The sequence below is a fragment of the Acomys minous genome, assembly GCF_964271855.1.
Source record: "Acomys minous genome assembly, chromosome: 4".
Lineage (NCBI taxonomy): Eukaryota > Metazoa > Chordata > Mammalia > Rodentia > Muridae > Acomys > Acomys minous.
This window is the reverse complement of record NC_140486.1, coordinates 102277847-102295326: the sequence shown is the minus strand read 5'-3', so window position 1 is coordinate 102295326 and position 17480 is coordinate 102277847. Positions and strand designations below refer to the sequence as shown.

At 46.5% G+C, this 17480-nt stretch overlaps 1 protein-coding gene across 1 annotated transcript in view; it reads right to left on the bottom strand.

The window, feature by feature from the left end:
• Positions 1 to 3898: 3898 nt before the first annotated feature.
• Positions 3899 to 17480, bottom strand: part of MARCHF4 (membrane associated ring-CH-type finger 4) — a 110733-nt gene continuing 97151 nt past the window's right edge. The window contains exon 4 of the mRNA XM_084779490.1: positions 3899 to 5575. Coding sequence (XP_084635616.1) covers positions 5208 to 5575 — 368 coding nt within the window. The 3' untranslated portion in view covers positions 3899 to 5207. The remainder of the gene's footprint in view (positions 5576 to 17480) is intronic.

Sequence of the window (17480 nt, the reverse complement as noted above, 5' to 3'; positions counted from 1 at the left end):
TCTCCCTATTTCAAAATTATTAACTTTGAGCAGATCCATAAAGAGAATTAAGAGTAGCCCCAGTTGTAAATGCCAGTACAAAGCCATCTTGAGCTTTGACCCCACAGGAAAGGGGGGCAGTTCCCTCTACTTCCTATGGCCTCTGAACAAACATCCTGTAAGTTTGAACCAAAGCTTTGTAGTGAGGTTCTTGGAAGCCAATGCCTTTCTTCTTCTTCTTCTTCTTTTTCTTTTTCTTTTTCTTCTTCTTCTTCTTCTTCTTCTTCTTCTTCTTCTTCTTCTTCTTCTTCTTCTTCTTCTTCTTTTGTTTTTCAAGATGATTTCTCTGTGTATCCTTGACTGTCCTGGACTCACATTGTAGACCAGGCTGGCCTCGAACTCACAGGGATGCACCTGCCTCTGCCTCTGGAATGCTGGGATTAAAGACATGTGTTACCACTGTCAAGCTTCTTCTCCTTCCTCCTCCTCCTCCTCCCCCTCCTCCTCTTCCTTCTCTTCTTCTTCTTCTTCTACTACTACTAAAGATTTATTTATTATGTATATGGTGCTCTGCCTGCATGTACGCCTTCAGGACAGAAGAGGGCATTAGATCACATTACAGATGGTTGTGAGCCACCATGTGGTTGCTGGGAATTGAACTCAGGACCTCTGGAAGAGCAGACAGTGCTTTTAACCCCTGAGCCATCTCTCCAGCCTGGACAATGTATCCTTACCTACCAACTGACACCAGACAATGCAGCTCAGACTCTAGGCTCAGAACCAGGCAGAGGCCATCTTAAAACCTCCCTCAACAGCATACAGCAACAAGCCTTTTTCAATCCTTCTCTGTCATCCTGCATGTAAGAGTGAGAGAGGAGGTGTGGGTAAAAGGTTTTGGGGCTATTACATTTCTGCTATTGGGTCAGACTCTCCTGGGTAAACTACTTCTTAACTATTTGGAACTAATAATTAGAGTAATTTGAGATGAGATAATGAGGAAAAAATGCAAAATGTGTTTTTCCCTTACCTTCTTTGCTGCTCAATAGAACAAATCCTGTTTATAGAGCACACTGGTGTCCTGAGGGGTTGGTCACTGTCATACCAAATCATTCTCCTGCCCCTCGCAACGTAGCTGTATCAAAGGATGAAACAAAGGGATAGAGGTAGCTCAGCTCTGTGAGGTAGGTGACTATTTTAGTCAAAGCGCATATGATTTTAGAGTTTCTATGCTCCAAGATGACTACAGATCTGACTCTCCCCAGAGATTGATTGATTGATTGATTGATTTAATTATTTGGCTTTTTGAGACAGAGTTTCTCTGTGTAACAGCTCTGGCTGTCCTGGACTTACTTTGTAGACCAGGCTGGCCTCGAACTTTCAGAAATCCGACTGCCTCTGCCTCCCAAGTGCTGGGATTACAGGTGTGCACCACTGTGCCTGGCCAGAGAATTATTATTGTAGTTACACCAATAATAATTGGGACTATTGGACAACGATTAGTTTCCCTGTCACATAAGCAGCGCCCTCCAACGTGATGTGACTGTGGTGAGGAGCCTCAGCCTGGCACTCTGTCTGTCACTGGGAACTAAAACCAAAACTCTAGGTCTAGATAGGTTTTTTTTTTTTTAGAACCCTCATAAAACCTAGCCATTTGTTCATGAAAGTATATTTTAACTATACCTAATGCCCTTTCAAAATCTCCCAGTTCCCAGACATAATTAATTCTCTAATATATATACCAGCTCCCATTCAACAATGATATTATCTAGCTAACATCAGGAATTGATTTTTTTAAATAAAATTTGCATTTTCCCCTATGGGAGACAAAAAGATTATTTTTATTTAGTCCCACTTAACACAACCTCTGTGTACTGGCTGGCTGGCTGGCTGGCTAGCTGGGTGGGGGTCTCTCTTACTGTGCTGCTGACTGTCTGGAGGAAGTTATGGTTTTGTAAACATAATGACAGAGTAGCTAGGGGTCTAGCCAGACTCCCCAGGTGGGAATACTAGCTGTCGCCCCTGGCCAGGTTACTTCTCTTTGCCTCAGTGCCCACATCTGTAGAATGAAGATAGCAATGGCGTCATTTGATGAGGTTGTTGCAATACTGATTGACATATGTCAAACATTTAATTTTCCTTTTTGCATAGAGTAGGACCTTCAGATGTTAGGAGGCGTCTTGTCCCATTCATGGTACCGATATACTCTGTCCTCTATGGCACAAGGAATTTACCATCCTGTTGGGCAAAGACAAATCTGACTTTTCCTTCTTACCCTGTGATTGGCCTGACAGGCAGAGTATATGTTGAAAGAAGGGGTGTCATGTCGCCCAGGTTCCGGGGAGGGAGTATCCATATTCCCCCAGCACTGCCTCATTCATTCAGAAGACTCTCCTGAACATCACAATGAGCCAGGCCCTGGTGGGCTCTGATTACATAACAATCAACAAGACTTTTCTCTCTTGAGCTTTCGTCATCAAGCCACCACATAATCCAGCATTCAAGAGAATTTCTCGTCAGTTGCATCTTTTTCAGCACAATACTTTCAGAATGATGATTCTTAAATCCCTTAATAACCGCAAGATGCTGAAGTGACCTGAGACTCACAGGAGAATCACAGCATTGTAGTTCTAATGCTATGCAGAGTCCTCTATATTTGAGCACTATTTTGAAAGAAAATCATCCATATAAGAAAGCCACAGTTTCCATAAATGTTTTAGTTTAAATGACCTGTTCTAGACCACACAGAAAACCCAAACCCTTATTTTGTGGGGTTTTGTTTTTTTGTTTGTTTGTTTGGTTGGTTGGTTTTTGTTTTACTTTTCATTGTTGTTTTCATGTCCCATGTATCCCCAGGTAGGCCTATGTAGTTTGCACTACCCATCCTCAAGCCTTTCTTTCCTGAGTGCTGGGAATACAAGCATGTGATGCCATGCCTGGTTTATGCAGTACTGGGCATCGAACCCAGGGCTCGCACATCTAGGCAAGCACTCTACCAACTGAGATGCAGCCCTTCCAACCCTTATCAAGACAGCTGATCTGTAGCATTGGGTTTCATTCAGTGTGTCTTTTCTAAGTCCTGGGATTGTAAGATTCTATGGGAAGTAATCTTTGCCAAGTATTTCCCCAGCAAGGGACCTCCTGCTAGCATCTACTCCAACTACAATTACTAATGGCTAATGCACGATGCCATGTTCCACTGATGGTACTATTGGACTGCTTATCAACCCTAAGAAAGGAGCCATCTTTGTTACTTGAGATCTGCCCACACCTTCCCTGGGACCCTGATTTGGTGCTGCTTACTGACCCTCAAAGGAAAATATTCAAAGAAACCTGACCCGACACCTGCCTCCTTAGAGTCACTCAACTTCTCTGAAATGGACCCAGCGGGGTTCCCTGGAGTTCCCTGGAGACCTTTCTAGCTCTGGTACTTCTAACATTCTTGTGCTGTATCCTGGGGAAGGCTTGGGAGTAGTTCCTGCTTTGGCCTGATGGGATTCATTTGCTCAGAAGCCTGCCCCTCCCTGAAAAAAAAAAAAAAAAAAAAAAAAAAAGAAAGAAAGAAAGAAAAGAAAAAAGGCCCAGAATATCATTATTTTGGTGCAGGCACAGGCGCGCGCGCGCGCACACACACACACACACACACACACACACACACACACACACACACACATATACCATGTGCATACATGCATCATATGTACCTGTGTATCAATATACACATGGGTGCTGTTGATGGCAGCATACCTGTCTGCCCTAGATTCTGTATTCTCAAAGAATAAATAAAAACATTTCTACTTCTTGCTAAGGAAATGTACAGAACAGATAAAGAAAACAGGATTTTACTAGAGGAAAGGAGAAAAAAAAAAGCCAAAACAAAAAACAAACAAACAAACAAACCTCAGAAAAGGGACACGACTGGTAGGGAAAGAAATTTTATTTCCAAGCTTTTAAGAGATTATTACAAACAACAGAGAGTTTTAAAAAAAACCCTAAAAACTAGTTTAAAAAAGTACTTGACAGTATCCATTTAATACCCAAGGATGACGTGTCCATTGTGCAATGACAGTAAGAAACTCTGCAGGTGACCACCCAGTGGCCTTTCCTGGCAGGGTCCCGGAACACACAGGTGGGCTCCTAAGACTGTGCTCCCTGGACTGGTTCCTTGGTGTGCCTGGCTGCACGAGAAGGACCAAGGAGCACATAGCACTGAGCACAAGGCAAACTGCCTCTTCAGGGAGGTGACCAGTACCAAGCAGCAGGGAATACTCAGATTAGTGGTTACTCCTTCCTTGAGATACACAGGCCAGTGTCACCCTACGTTGCAGCAGACCCAGGAGGGAGGGTCTGCGTGCCTGGTGCGTGCGTGCGTGCGTGCGTGCGTGCGTGCATGTGTGTATGTATGTGTGTGTGTGAGTGACTGTCCTGTGCGAATGCCAAGGCCGAAAGGACCTGGCACTAGGTTATCCTGGTTGTGGGCAGGGCTCAGTAGTGGGGGAAAAGCATCCCTGACCTGACAACTTGGAAAGCCGATGCCACAGTAACAGGCGTGTGCTTCTCAGATCTTCATGAGAAGTCTATACTTCTCTCTACATGTATGTGTGTGAGTCCCCCCGTCCTGTAAACGTCTTTGAGCCAAGTCACCATAAAATAAATAAGGAAACAGAAAGATACCCATCTCCAAATCTCAGCGTTCTCTGAGCTCACGTGACACTTGTAGTTACAGCTAAGAAAGTCCCTTCAGCGGGACACAGCCCCAAATCTCTGGCCTGGCATACCCACAACTCCCTTCCTGAACTGTCTCCTGGGGGTCCGCAAAGCCGTTTGAGTCACTTGGAATTTTGCAAAGTGTAGAATCCCCCAACAAACGTGGTAGGAGTACCAGCTCATAGCGCCCCACTATCTCCCTGTTGTATCTAGTGCTAGGAAGCATCACACAGGGATGAACAAACCAAAGGCTGTGAGAGATTGCTGTCCTTACACCCACGGGTACCCCAGGTACCCACCACCAGTTTCTGCCCACCCCTTGCTGGGTTTCTTGCTACTTGTGGCTCTCCAGAGAAGGGTGTTGTTTGTGTGGGCAGTCTCCCCACAGCTCCCCTCTGCTCCTGCCTCCCTCGAAGCCCACCCACTGCTGAATTGTTGCCTGCTCTTCCTGCTTCCTGGGCCTCTCCTGGCCCAGCCTCTTTCCTGTGGTGTGTACGTTCTTGGCCTTCCTCCCAGGCCTCTTTTCACACTGTGGTGACTCTCATGACGAGCTCTCGGCTGCTGCTCTGGCTACTCCGATGTTCATGAGGCCTCAAGTGACTCAGGATGTGTAGGATGGTGTAAGCACAGTGGTGTTGGGACACGGGGCCTGAGGGGTGGCTGGCAGCCCTGGTGGGGCCCTCTTCACGGGCGGGCAGGCTGGCTGCCTCCTCTTCTGTGGACGGGATGTTGGCTTGGGCAGATGAGGAAGTCTGTAGGTTTGTCCTGCCTCCCGATTTTTGATCCTCTAAGTCTTTTGTCTTGTCATAGTTCAGCACTTTCCACTGCTGGTTTACAGCCTGCCAGCGTTTAAAGATGCGGTATACCGAGGGTCCTTCGTGGATGATGAGTCCTAGCCAGAAGAGAAGGAAACAAAAGCTAAACAAAGAAGGCAAGGGCTGTGGGACAACGCCACCACCTCCTTAACCCGCATAGACAGGCTCTGGGGGAGGCTGGGGTTTCACTGTGTTGGTTTTATTCCAAAATCTACCTTGCAGCTCTGAGCCACACAATCGATCCCAGAGCACCACCAGGTCCCCAGGCTCCATGAGTTACCAGAAGGGAAAAGGTCATCAAATAGCTAGGATCTGCAGGAAACATCCTCATCTACTTCTGCTCCATCCATCCTACCCCCCATCTTGGCCTGACACAATTCAAACTGCCCAATTAAGTCATAAATATTTTTTCCTCCCTGTATTACATAGCCATGACACCCTGTGCTTAGCACTTTTTTAAAAAGGCAACATAAACAAAACCCTGTGGTCATTCTGGTCCTGCCGAATGACATCTGACACTTCACTCTAGCTCTTCGCACAGCTGATGCTACCGAAATACAAATCCCTCTGGCAGAGCGAGCATTCTCGCACTTATATTGGCCAAATGCAGAGTGGGAACCAGGGGGAATAAGCCACATGCGGCAACAAGGCAAATGGATATCAACTGTAGGCCTACTGTGTGTAAAGCACTCAGGATCCTTCTATGCCTGAGACAGGAAGTCTTGACCCCGGAGAGCTTACATTTAAGCCAAGAGGCCCATATGAGATGTGCGAATAAAACCAATCCATTTCCTGTGTGGCAACATGCTAGGAGGAAGATGAAATGGGGTTGCATAGCCCTTGGCCATGGGCGTGTGGGGTCTTGTTTTGGCAGGAGGGGAGAGAAAGGCCATAGGAAGAGAAAAGTTGAAGTTGAAGCTTCAATTGAGAAAGGGAGATATGTGCAAAGATCCGGAGAGAGAACACGTTCCTGGTGAGAAATACAAGTGCATAAGCCAGGAGGCGGGAACGGAAGAAACCACGCTAGAGCTGAGGCTGGCATGCCTAGCACAGTGCAGGTATGTGGATGTGGAGACAGGAGGACAGGTGGGCTGAGCCCCAGCTATGACAGTATAATGGGAAACCCCTGAGGAGATTTAGAAGCCGGGATGACATTGACAAATTTGCTCTTAAGAAAAAATTCACTGGTGCCCCAGAAGGGGCAAGTACAGAAGTCCAAAATTAAGCAAGAAGTGACGCAGTAATCAAAGCTGGAAACTATGGTAACCCGTGCTAGGGAGATAGCGGTGGAGTGAGTGAGAGTCTCTGGACACAGGATGTATGTTGCGGGTAGAGCTGGCAGACTTGCTGACAGGTGAGCTGTGGGCACCGAGAAGAACCTGGAGAAGTCTGAAGGTTCTGGCCGCCATAATGACGGTGCCATTGGCCGAGATGTAGATGTGGTCCCAGCGTTGCCCTGTGGGTCTGTGTTGTGATGGTGACTGTTAGTTCACTATGGCTGCCATAGCAAACATCCAGCAGGTATTAGGTGGCCTGTAATGGTACATATATGTTCTTTCACAGTTCTGGGGTCAGTCTCATGGGGCTAACGTGCTGACATCGTTGGGGCCTACCCTTTCTGAAGGCTTGGAGGGAGAGTATTTCCTTACCGTTTCAACTTCTAGAGGTGGCCATTGTTTCTCCCTCTTTCTTATATCACTCCGCCCTCTTTCTTCTGTCATCAGACTCTTTTCTTGGATTCTCTCTTAACAGGAACTCTTGTGATCACACCAAGGGTCAACCTGAATAACTCAAGATAATTTCCTCACTTTGGGATGCTCAATCCATAACCATTGTTGCAAAGTCCTATCACAAAAGGTTCAGGGTTTCACAATGAAGCCCTGTGTGTCTCTGGGGCCATTTTGCAACTTACCACAGTATTAACAGTCACATGTTAGTTATGGTAAGTTTAAGATGTCTGTTAACCATCTAACTGGTAGCCCAAATGGCAATAGGGTATGTGAGGTCTTGGATGGTATATGAACTAGTTTTGTGTGTCAACTTGACATAAGCTAGAGTCATCCAAGAGGAAGGAGCCTCAGTAGAGGAAATGCCTCCTTGAGATCCAGCTGTAAGGCATTTTCTCAATTAGTGATCAACTGGGGAGAGTCCAGCCCACTGTGGGTAGTGCCCTCCCTGGGCTGGTGGTCCTGGTTCCATAAGAAAGCAGGCTGAGCAAGGCATGAGGAACAAGCCAGTGAGCAGCACCCCTCCATGGCCCCTGCATCAGCTCCTGCCTCCAGGTTGCTGCCCTGACTTCCTTTGGTGATGAGCAGCGACGTGGAAGTGTAAGCAGAATAAAGCCTTCCTCCCCAACTTGCTTTTTTTGGGTCATGGTGTTTTGATGAGGCAACAGCAACTCTAACTAAGACAGATGGAGATAAATTTTGAGGGAGCACAACTGCATTAGAAAACAAACCACACTAGAAGAAAACCATCTGGAGTGAAGTATCCCAGACCCAGAAGGACCAGCCATCATCCTGCAGCAGATAGGAACAAATACAGAGACCCACAGCCAGGCATTATGCAGATAATGAGAGACCTTGGAACACTCAGCCTTAAATGGGATGTCTCCATCAAATCCCTCCTCTCAGGCCTCAGGGAACCCCATGGAAGAGGAGGTAGATGTAAGAGCCAGAGGGGATGGAGGACACCAACAAGGCAAGGCCCTCTGGGTCAATAGGATTGATGCTCATATGAGCTCACAGAGACTGAGTCAGCCCGCACAGGGCCTGCATGTATATGTGTTTGTGTGTGTGTGTGTGTGTGTGTGTGTGTATAATGGCAATGGTTCACAACCTTCCTAAGGCTGTGCCCTTTTAATACAGTCTCTCACATTGTGGTAACCCCCAACCATAAAATACATTTTTGCTGCTACTTCATAATTGTATGAATCATAATGTAAACATCTGTGTTTTCCAGTGGTCTTAGGTGACCCTGTGAAAGAGTCCTTCAACCCCTAAAGGGTCTCAACCCACAGGTTGAGAACCATTGTATCACGGCTTCCAATTTAGTGTTTTTATAGTATTCCTGAGTGTGTGAATGAGTGCGTCTCTGATTCTTGTGTTTTCTTTTAGACTCTTTCCCTTCTGTTTGCTTGTTTGTCCATCTCTGGTGTGATGGTTTTTGTTTTATCTTGTTTTATTTTGTTTTGTTATATGCTATTATTATCCCTTAAAAGCCTGTTTGTTTTCTGATGAGAGACAGAAAGTGGGTGTGTCTAGATGGGAGGGGAGTTGGGGAGGAATTTAGAGAAGTAGATGGAGGGGAAGCAGTAATCAGAATATATTGTGTGAGGGAAAAAAAATCCATTTTCAATAAAAGGAATAAATAAAGCATGTGTGTGCGCATGCATACACACACACACACACACACACACAGAGAGAGAGAGAGAGAGAGAGAGAGAGAGAGAGAGAGAGAGAGAGAGAGAGAGAGAGAGACAAGAGGAGGGGGAGCCACATACATGTCCAAGATCCCTCCAGGAAGGGGGTATGCTGATGTGTGAAGACGCTAAAGGTGGGGCTGGTGAGAAAGAGCGTGAGTGATCTGCACGAAGGCCTGAGAGGTCAGTGAGTGCAGCCAGCAGCTGGTAAAGGTGGTAGAGAAGGAAAGATGCGCGTCAAAGGGCTAGGGCTTCTGAAGGATGGAGGAGCAAAGCCACCATAGAGTCAGCTATGAGGAAAGCAGTGTCCTCAGAGGACAGCTGCTCCGATGAAAGAAATACACAGCCAAATCACTAATGTTGCCCTGTTGTCCAGAGGTCACCACGGAGAGGCTAGGAGAAGGAATGAACAAAACAAGAAGAGCATGATTGTCCATAGGATGAAGAGGCTGAGGGCCGAGCGGATGGCCATGGAGTAGATGACTGGCTATGAGCCAGGACTTGTCTTGCAGCCATGGAAACCCCAGGGCAAGAGCCAGCTCTTAGGAGCATCATGGACTGGCCACCGTCACCTCCTCACTACAGCACAAGTCTGAGATGGGAGCACATCAAAGCTTTTCTGTTTCAATGCAGACTCTGGGAGAAAAGATCAGCCACCCACTGCCACTTCTGCCAGTGCCCGGCAGCTCCTGGAATGGCATTTCTCTCTATGCAGCTTCAAGCATTCACTGGGAGGCACACTGGTTCCTAACCCTGGGCAAACACTATCACTCTGGAGGAAAACACAGACATCTGAATTGCCCCAATAGTCTTAGAGTGAACATAATCTCCTAAAGACGCCCTGTGGTCCCCCCCTTACCCAGTGTGAGAGGTGCTGGACACAGAGGTGCCAACTCCCATTACTTCTTTGTAACCCTTAAATGTGTGCCTACGAGCATTTGTTCTTCTGTTTGCCCAATATGCCTTGTTTGCAGGCTGCTTCATGCCTTTCTCCAGACCCCAGGCTCTGGCTGAGTCTCCATAGCCAATGCCGTACCAGGAACATCATAGAGACTTACCAAGGAGGACCGTGGGCCTGGGCACAGAGAACTGGGGCTTTTGAGGCCCCAAATGTTCCGGCTGGAATCTACACTATTCTTAATTAGCTTCTCTATCAGACAGCTTGACTCTGATTGAAGAGGGTGCCTTAAATTTTTGGTTTGAATACTGCCTTTTAATTGCCTGCGTAGTGTTCAGGCAGTAATTAAACCATTTTAATGGATAGGTGGTTGCGGGGTGGGGTGGGGGGAAGAGCGCACCTGCTTTTCTAGATAACACTTATTTCGAAAAAGTTGGAAAAACATAAACTACCTCATTCACATTCACTCCCCTCAGCGCGCACCGCCCCCTCCCCCACCTCCTGCTTCGCAAATTACTTATTGATTCCTTGCACGGAAGAATTCTTTCAAAACAAGGAAGATGAGTTTTGGGGCTCATCTGCTAGGGCAGACGACGCAGGCAGTCGGCAAGCTGGCGAAGAAGGATGAGGGGGCAAGAATGCCTATGAACTGGGCAAGGGGCTGAATGCGGGTGAGCCAGGAGGGCTATTCGTGAAGATGTAGCTCTCCTGGCAGAATGCTTGCCAGGTGTGTGCTCGGCCCTGGGTTTGATCTCCAGCATTGCACACACCTGGTGGGCAAGCCTGTTAGCATGGGGCCGGTAAAGGCAGGAGGGGTCTGGAGCTTAAGGTCATCGTTGGTTTGAAGACAACCCGGGCTTTATGAGACCCTGTCTCAAAAACAAACAAGAAAGAAACAGAGGGAGGGAAGGGAGAAGAAAAGGTAGTAAATTCTTACTGAGTCCTTTCCTGGGATGTTCTATGCCGTTTGCTGTACTTTTTTTTTTTTAATTGAAAAATGAAATCATTCATATTACATCTCAATTGCTATCCCATCCCATGCATCCTCCCATTCCTCCCTCCCTCCTGCTTTCACCCCATTCCCCTTCCCTATGACTGTGACTGAGGGGGACCTCCTCCCCCTGAATATGATGCTAGGGTATCAAGTCTCTTCTTGGTAGTCTGCTATCCTTCCTCCGAGTGCCATCGTTCTATGCCATTTAACAGCTACTGAGCAATTACTTGCAATGCACCCAAATCTTGGCTGATTTTGTGGTAAATCCAGTTTCAGGGGAGTAGACACTTCATCTCTCTAAAGTGTTTCCAGCTTTGGGGCTTTTCCCTCTCACAGGGTTATAGGTTCTATAGGTTGTTAGACACTTCTTTTTATCATCTCTCTCTCCTTTTATCCTTATCTTCTGCTAAAATGGCCTTTTGCTTACAAAGAAGGCTGGCCACCATGAGTGGGCAGTTTCATCTGCATAGTTCTTCCACACCCTATAACCATAGCAACAAGGAGTTCTCAAAACAAAACAAAACAAAACAAAACAAAAAAAACCTTCCCTTGGTGCATTTTGACCATGGGATTTTTCTTGTGAGCAGAGAGACACATCTTAACCCAAGATTGTCTTTTCTGAGTGGCCATTCCGTGTCTCTGAGCCCCTGCCATGGGCCTCATACAACACTGGTTCCTGGGTCTCACCAGTTGTGCAACAACAGCTCAAGCCAAGTTGATCAAGAAGGCACAAGCCTTTAATCCCAGCACTCGGGAGGAAGAGGCAGGTGAATCTCTGTGAGTCCGAGGGCAGCCTGATCTACAGAGTGAGCCCAGAGAAACCCTGTTTTGAAACCCCCTCAAAAACCAAACAAACAAAACAACAAAAAAGAAGGGAAGCCTTTAATCCCTTCAGTGACCCAGGGTTCCCCTCCACACCCTCATCTCTTGTTAGTGTCCTGGCTTAAGTGACATAAAAATACATTGCCCACTCTAAGATAGTGCTTTGCAAACTGAGGCGTGCTCCAGAACCTTCAGGGAGCTTAGTACTTCACAGATTCCTGGCTCTGTCCCTGGAAAGCCTGGCTCGGAAGGCCTGGGGCCACGCCCGAGAACCTGCGCCTCAAAGAGATGTCAGGCGATTCTGGTGACACATGTGTGGGCTAGAAATGAGCAGCACTGTCTAGATAAGTTCTTATCCCTGCCCACTGCTGCATTTTAAATTTTATTTTATTTATTCCCAGGACAGGGCTTCTCTGTGTAGCCCTGGTTGTCCCAGAGTGAGTTCTGTAGACCAGGCTGACCTCAAACTCAGAGATTCGCCTGCCCTTGCCTCCTGATTAAGGGCGTGCACCACCACTGCCTGGCTACGTTTTTATTTTTAAAAAAAGAAGAGGAGGAAGAGGAAGAGACTTAGTAGAGTGTTTGCTGTGCACACATGAAGAACTGAGTTTGGACTCTGAACATCCATGGAAAAGATGTATGGCAAATGCCCATAATCCCAGCACTGAGGGGGCTGACACAGAGGATCCCCACACTTCTAAGTAGCCAGTACAGACTTGGGGAGACCTTGTCTCAAAAAAAAAAAAAAGCACAGCCAGGTGTGGTGGTGCAAGCCCGTAATCCCAGCACTCGGGGAGGCAGAGGCAACAGATCTCTAGGATTTCGAGGCCAGCCCGGCCTACAAAGCGCGTCCAGACAGCCAAGGCTACACAGAGAAACCCTGTCTCAAAAATCCAAAAGCAAACCAACCCCAAAACAAACAAACAAACAAAATAAGGTAGAGAAGCAATTGAAGAAGACACTTGACACTGACTTCTGCCCTCCACATGCATGAGTGCACACATGCACACACACACATACATACTCCACACCTACTACACACACACACTACACATACACACACACACTACACACACACACACACACACACACACACACACACACTACACATGTAGTGCCAGATGTTAAAATGTAGGGCAATGGTAGAAATGGCCACTTCCTAGCCCCAAAGACCACTGGTCCTCACAATTTAGAGTCAATTCACCTGCCAATGAGCATATATGGAGTAATACTGTGTCTGACATTTACAAGCCTTCTGGCTTCCGTGAAGGGCTTGCTCACTGTGGGCTTCAGTTCCTCATCAGCAGGTTGGAACTGGTGTTCCCTTCCTCACAGTTTTTATGGGACCGGATGAGGCGAGGAGTCCTGGGTGCTGCACTTGGCAACCATCAACGTCGAGGCCACGTGAAATGGGTCATTGGAGAGAGACCAGAGGCCTCCCCTCTCACCAGCATGGCCTTCTGGGCAGCACAACCTTTTCCCTTGAAGGTTTTTCTATGCTAGTTTTAAAATTATTATTATTACCATGACCAACTATCTGACATGAAGCAGTTTAAAAGGGGGAGGGTCAGGGCTAGAGAGATCACCCAGCAGTTAAAAGCACTGGTTGCTCTTCTGGAGAACCTGAGTTCAATTCCCAGCATCCACATGGCAGCTAACACCTGTCTGTAACTCCAGGATGACAACCTCACATAGACATAACAACTATGGAGACAGTAACTGTTTTTTTTTAATTTGTGTATGTTTATATGCAATCTCTGTTAGCATTACTAATAAGATCTCTTGTTGAAAATGTGCGATGCATTGTTTTAACAGTGGCCAACATGAAATTGTGTGCTAGATAAAAGGCCCTGCGAGGGTCACCTCCCATTATTGGTTTTCTCATCAGGAAGATGGGCACTGTAATAGCAGACATGTCATGGAGTTGCATGGGTTAAAAAAAGATAAACAAACAAACAAACAGACAAAATAACCCCTACTGTATATGGAGCACTTTTCACAGTACTTAGAACACAATGCATAATGAATGCTAGTTATTATTTTATCATCGTTATTAAATAAATATCACTGATTTCATCTTACATAAATAATACATAAGTAAATATAGCCAGCTATTTTTGGTACAGCTGGGGACGCCAGATTGGCAAAGCCACCTCATGCTCTCTGGAGAGACATGCTTCCCAGGCACAGCCAGGCTGTGCTTCACATATGTTATTACACATTTGAAAAGTTGTTTGCGTAGGCAGACATACCAAAACTCTGTGTTATTGTTTGAATCTGAAATGTCCCCCGCGAGATCTCAGCCCCCTGCTTCTGGTGCTATTCTGAAGGCTGTGGAGCCATAAGGAGGTGGGGCCTGGCTGGCGTATGTAGGTCATGGCGGATGGAGGCTTTGTAGGTTTATATTCGCCCCTGTTTCCAGCCTACTCTCTACTCTTCCCCTCCTCCACCACGTGAACAAGCCTCCGCCACGTGCTCCCACCTTGGCGGATAGTCACTCCCACCTCAGTGTCTTCCCTGACGGAACCGACTACGGCAGAGCCAAAATCCTAAGGCGAAACAAACATCTCCGGTTTAAAGTTGTTTCTGACAGGCATTTTGGTTACAGTAATGCAAAAATAAGTGACATACTCTGTATCCATGGAGAACTTGGGTTTTAAAAATCGTTGAGACTTTCACAGATGATATTTGGGAACTAGGGTGTTTTTCTTCCATCAGACCATCATAGCTCAGAACATGTCCTTCAGAGGGGTGGGCTTGCAGCGATAGAGATGGCCAGCGGTCCACCACCTCCCTCCCTCCCTCCATAGACGGCTGCCGCTGGGAGGGAGTGGCATTTCCTGTTCCCTTTATGAACTAGGAGGGGCCAGATCCCTGGTGTGAATGTGAACAGAGTCAGGCCAACTTAAGGGAGGCCTGGTGGCACTCAGAGGAAGGATAACAGGTCACCAAGAAGAGATTTGATACCCTATGAGCATCTACAGGGGGAGTAGGTCCCCCTCAGTCATAGACATAGGGGAGGGGAGTACGGGGGAAGTGGGAGGGAGGGAGAAATGGGAGGATACAAGAGATGTACTAACAATTTAGATGTAATATGAATAAATTAATAATAATAATAATAAAAAGAAAAAAAGAAAAAGGCATTGAATGAAAAGTGTTAGAGGAGGGCCTGCCTTATTCGTGATCAGTTTTCTTTTATTTTTAATTTTTAATTTTATTTTTTATTGAAGTAATTTATTCAGATTACATCTCACTTGTTATCCCCTCACTTGTATCCTCCCATTCCCCCCTTCCTCCCTCTTTCATCCTTTTCCCCTCCCCTAGGTCTGTGACAGAAGGGGACCTTGTCCCCCAGTATAAGATCACAGCCTACCAGGTCTCTTCCTGGTAGCCTGCTTACCCTTCTTCTGAGTGTCACCAGGTCTCCCCACCAAGGGAAAGTGGTTAAATAGCGGGCACCAGAGTTAATGTCCGAGTCAGTCCTGCTCTCTACACAGTTGTGGAGAATGTGTCCTCCATTGGCTATATCTGGATAGGGGTTCTAGGTTTACTGCATGCATTGTCCTTGCTTGGTACAGCAATTTTCTAATAGAAGCAAAAGGCTTAAAACCCTAAAGATCATGAAGCTACAGAGTGGGAGGAGCTTGGTCCCTGGGCCTCTCACTGCTCCAGAACCTTGCTGGGCCAAACCACTGATGGTTGGAGGAAGTAGGTTCCTGACTCTCCCTAACAAATGTGCCTTCAGAGAGGTGCAGTTTGTGGCTTGATGGTGTGTGTCGTGGTGTCCCCCAAACATGTTAACTGGTTTGAGGATCTTTGTTATTTATCTGGGTGGGTGTGTTTATCACAAGCCCACCAGTAGACAGACACATCATTCCTGAACCTGTCTGATGTTGAGAACAGTCCCTAGGAGGTGTTCCTAAAATACTTGGGGCTTTGTGTGTGTGTGTGTGTGTGTGTGTGTGTGTGTGTGTGTGTGTGTGTGTCTGGAAGAGTGAAGCACCTCCTTGCAAATGGTGCTCACTTGGCAAAATCTCTTCTAAACTCATCATCCTCACTCTCGGTACATCCAGTAGCCTGGCTGTGCAGAGAGGTGACTGTGTACAGGGGAGCTTCTGGTGGGGAGATAGGAGTCAACATCAGTCCAGAAACTGAACAAACTACTTGCAGATAACAGAATATAGACCAAGCACCCTCTCATCCATTTATGAGGCAGATACCTCTCTTGCCCAGCCCAACATTATTGGGCATCCTCTACAGCCGCCATTGTTAACTTTAAAGAACACCATCAGTTTATGGTGTAAGTAACTCCTAAGTGATCCTAGGATGGGAGGATCTCAGAGACTATCTTCATCTTCTAGATGAAGAAAACATTTGTAGAGAGAAAGTACACCCAAGGCCATAGAAGTGCAGTTGACCAGTCTAGTTTCTTAGACTCTGTTGGACCAGGCTGTCTTCTCCTCTCTCTGTCCAGTTGTCTAAGCAGGAGATTAACAAACTTGATAGATGGAGTCATTTCTACGCAGAATGAGTTAATTTGAATTAAAATTAAGACTCTCTCTCTCTCTCCTCTCTCTCTGTGTGCGTGTGTGCATGTGTGTGTGTGTGTGTGTATGTGTGTGTATGTGTATGTAGGTATATGTGTGTGTCCTTTCACCATGTGGATCCCAGGGTGCCTTTATCCACTGACCTATCTCATTGGCCCTAAAATTAGATTAAAAAAAAAATACAATTTTTCCCTCTCTGACTCCCAGTTAAATCCCTGTTTTTAAGGATAAGGGTTAGATATCTACACATCACAGGACAGGGCCTCAAGCGACCACACAGAGAAGAAACTATGACAACAGCTGTTTCTATACTTTTAACAACTGCTCCATTGTTTTAAAGGTTTGGAAATAATCTCAAAAAACATTCTTCTTCCTTTCCTACTCCACTGACAAGTGACAAATATACATGAGGGTGACATTCTCAAATTTGTACCATTGACTTCAGGCTTAACTTTTTTGATGGTCAGTCTCCCAGGTCTGTGGAGTGATTAAAAATTATCTTTGGTGCCAAAGCCCTTAATTAATTTTCTCTTGTTAAGTCTTAATAACGTGACCCACTGGAGCAGAGAATGCCCCGTTTCTTTGCTGGAAGGTTCTGTCAACTTCAGCTACACAGACAGCATCATTAGAGATGACGGAAGATGAGGCAGGTAGATAAGGCCGTAAGGTATAATTAGATCTTGGTGAAGGAAGGTGAGTGTGTAATGGAACCAGGAACCTTCAAGAAAAGATGCTGCTCAAAATAAAAGCATATTGTCACCCAGCGTGGCAGCGCACGCCTTTAATCCCAGCAATTTGGAGGCAGAGGCAGGAGGATCTCTGTGAGTTTGAGGTCACCCCGGTCTACAAAGCAAGTCCAGGACAGCCTAGGCTACAGAGAGAAGCCCTGTCTCAAAACAAACAAACAAATAAGCAAACAAACAAACAAAAACAAAAACAAAAAAGGAGATCATGCCGGGAAGCCAGGTTTCGGCTCTGATCCTGTCTCAGCCGTGATTGAATTCAGATGGCAGTTACAGTTGGCAAACCTTTGCATGCTGATCTCCTTCCTACCCTGGTCACTGATAGTTCTGAGAACCCACCATCTACATGTTCTGCCTCAGTCCTCTTAACAAATTTCTGGTGATGCTACTGTTAGGAGGCTTCACGGGGTAGGAACAGGAAGCAGAGAGAGGTTGTACTTGAGGGCACAACTTAGTCTGAAACTGAGTGAGTGTGGATGTGGACCCTAGACCACTCCATCTTGTCACTCCTGCCAGTCCAGACCTCACCGCTCTGACATCAGAGACTCAGTTCCTCT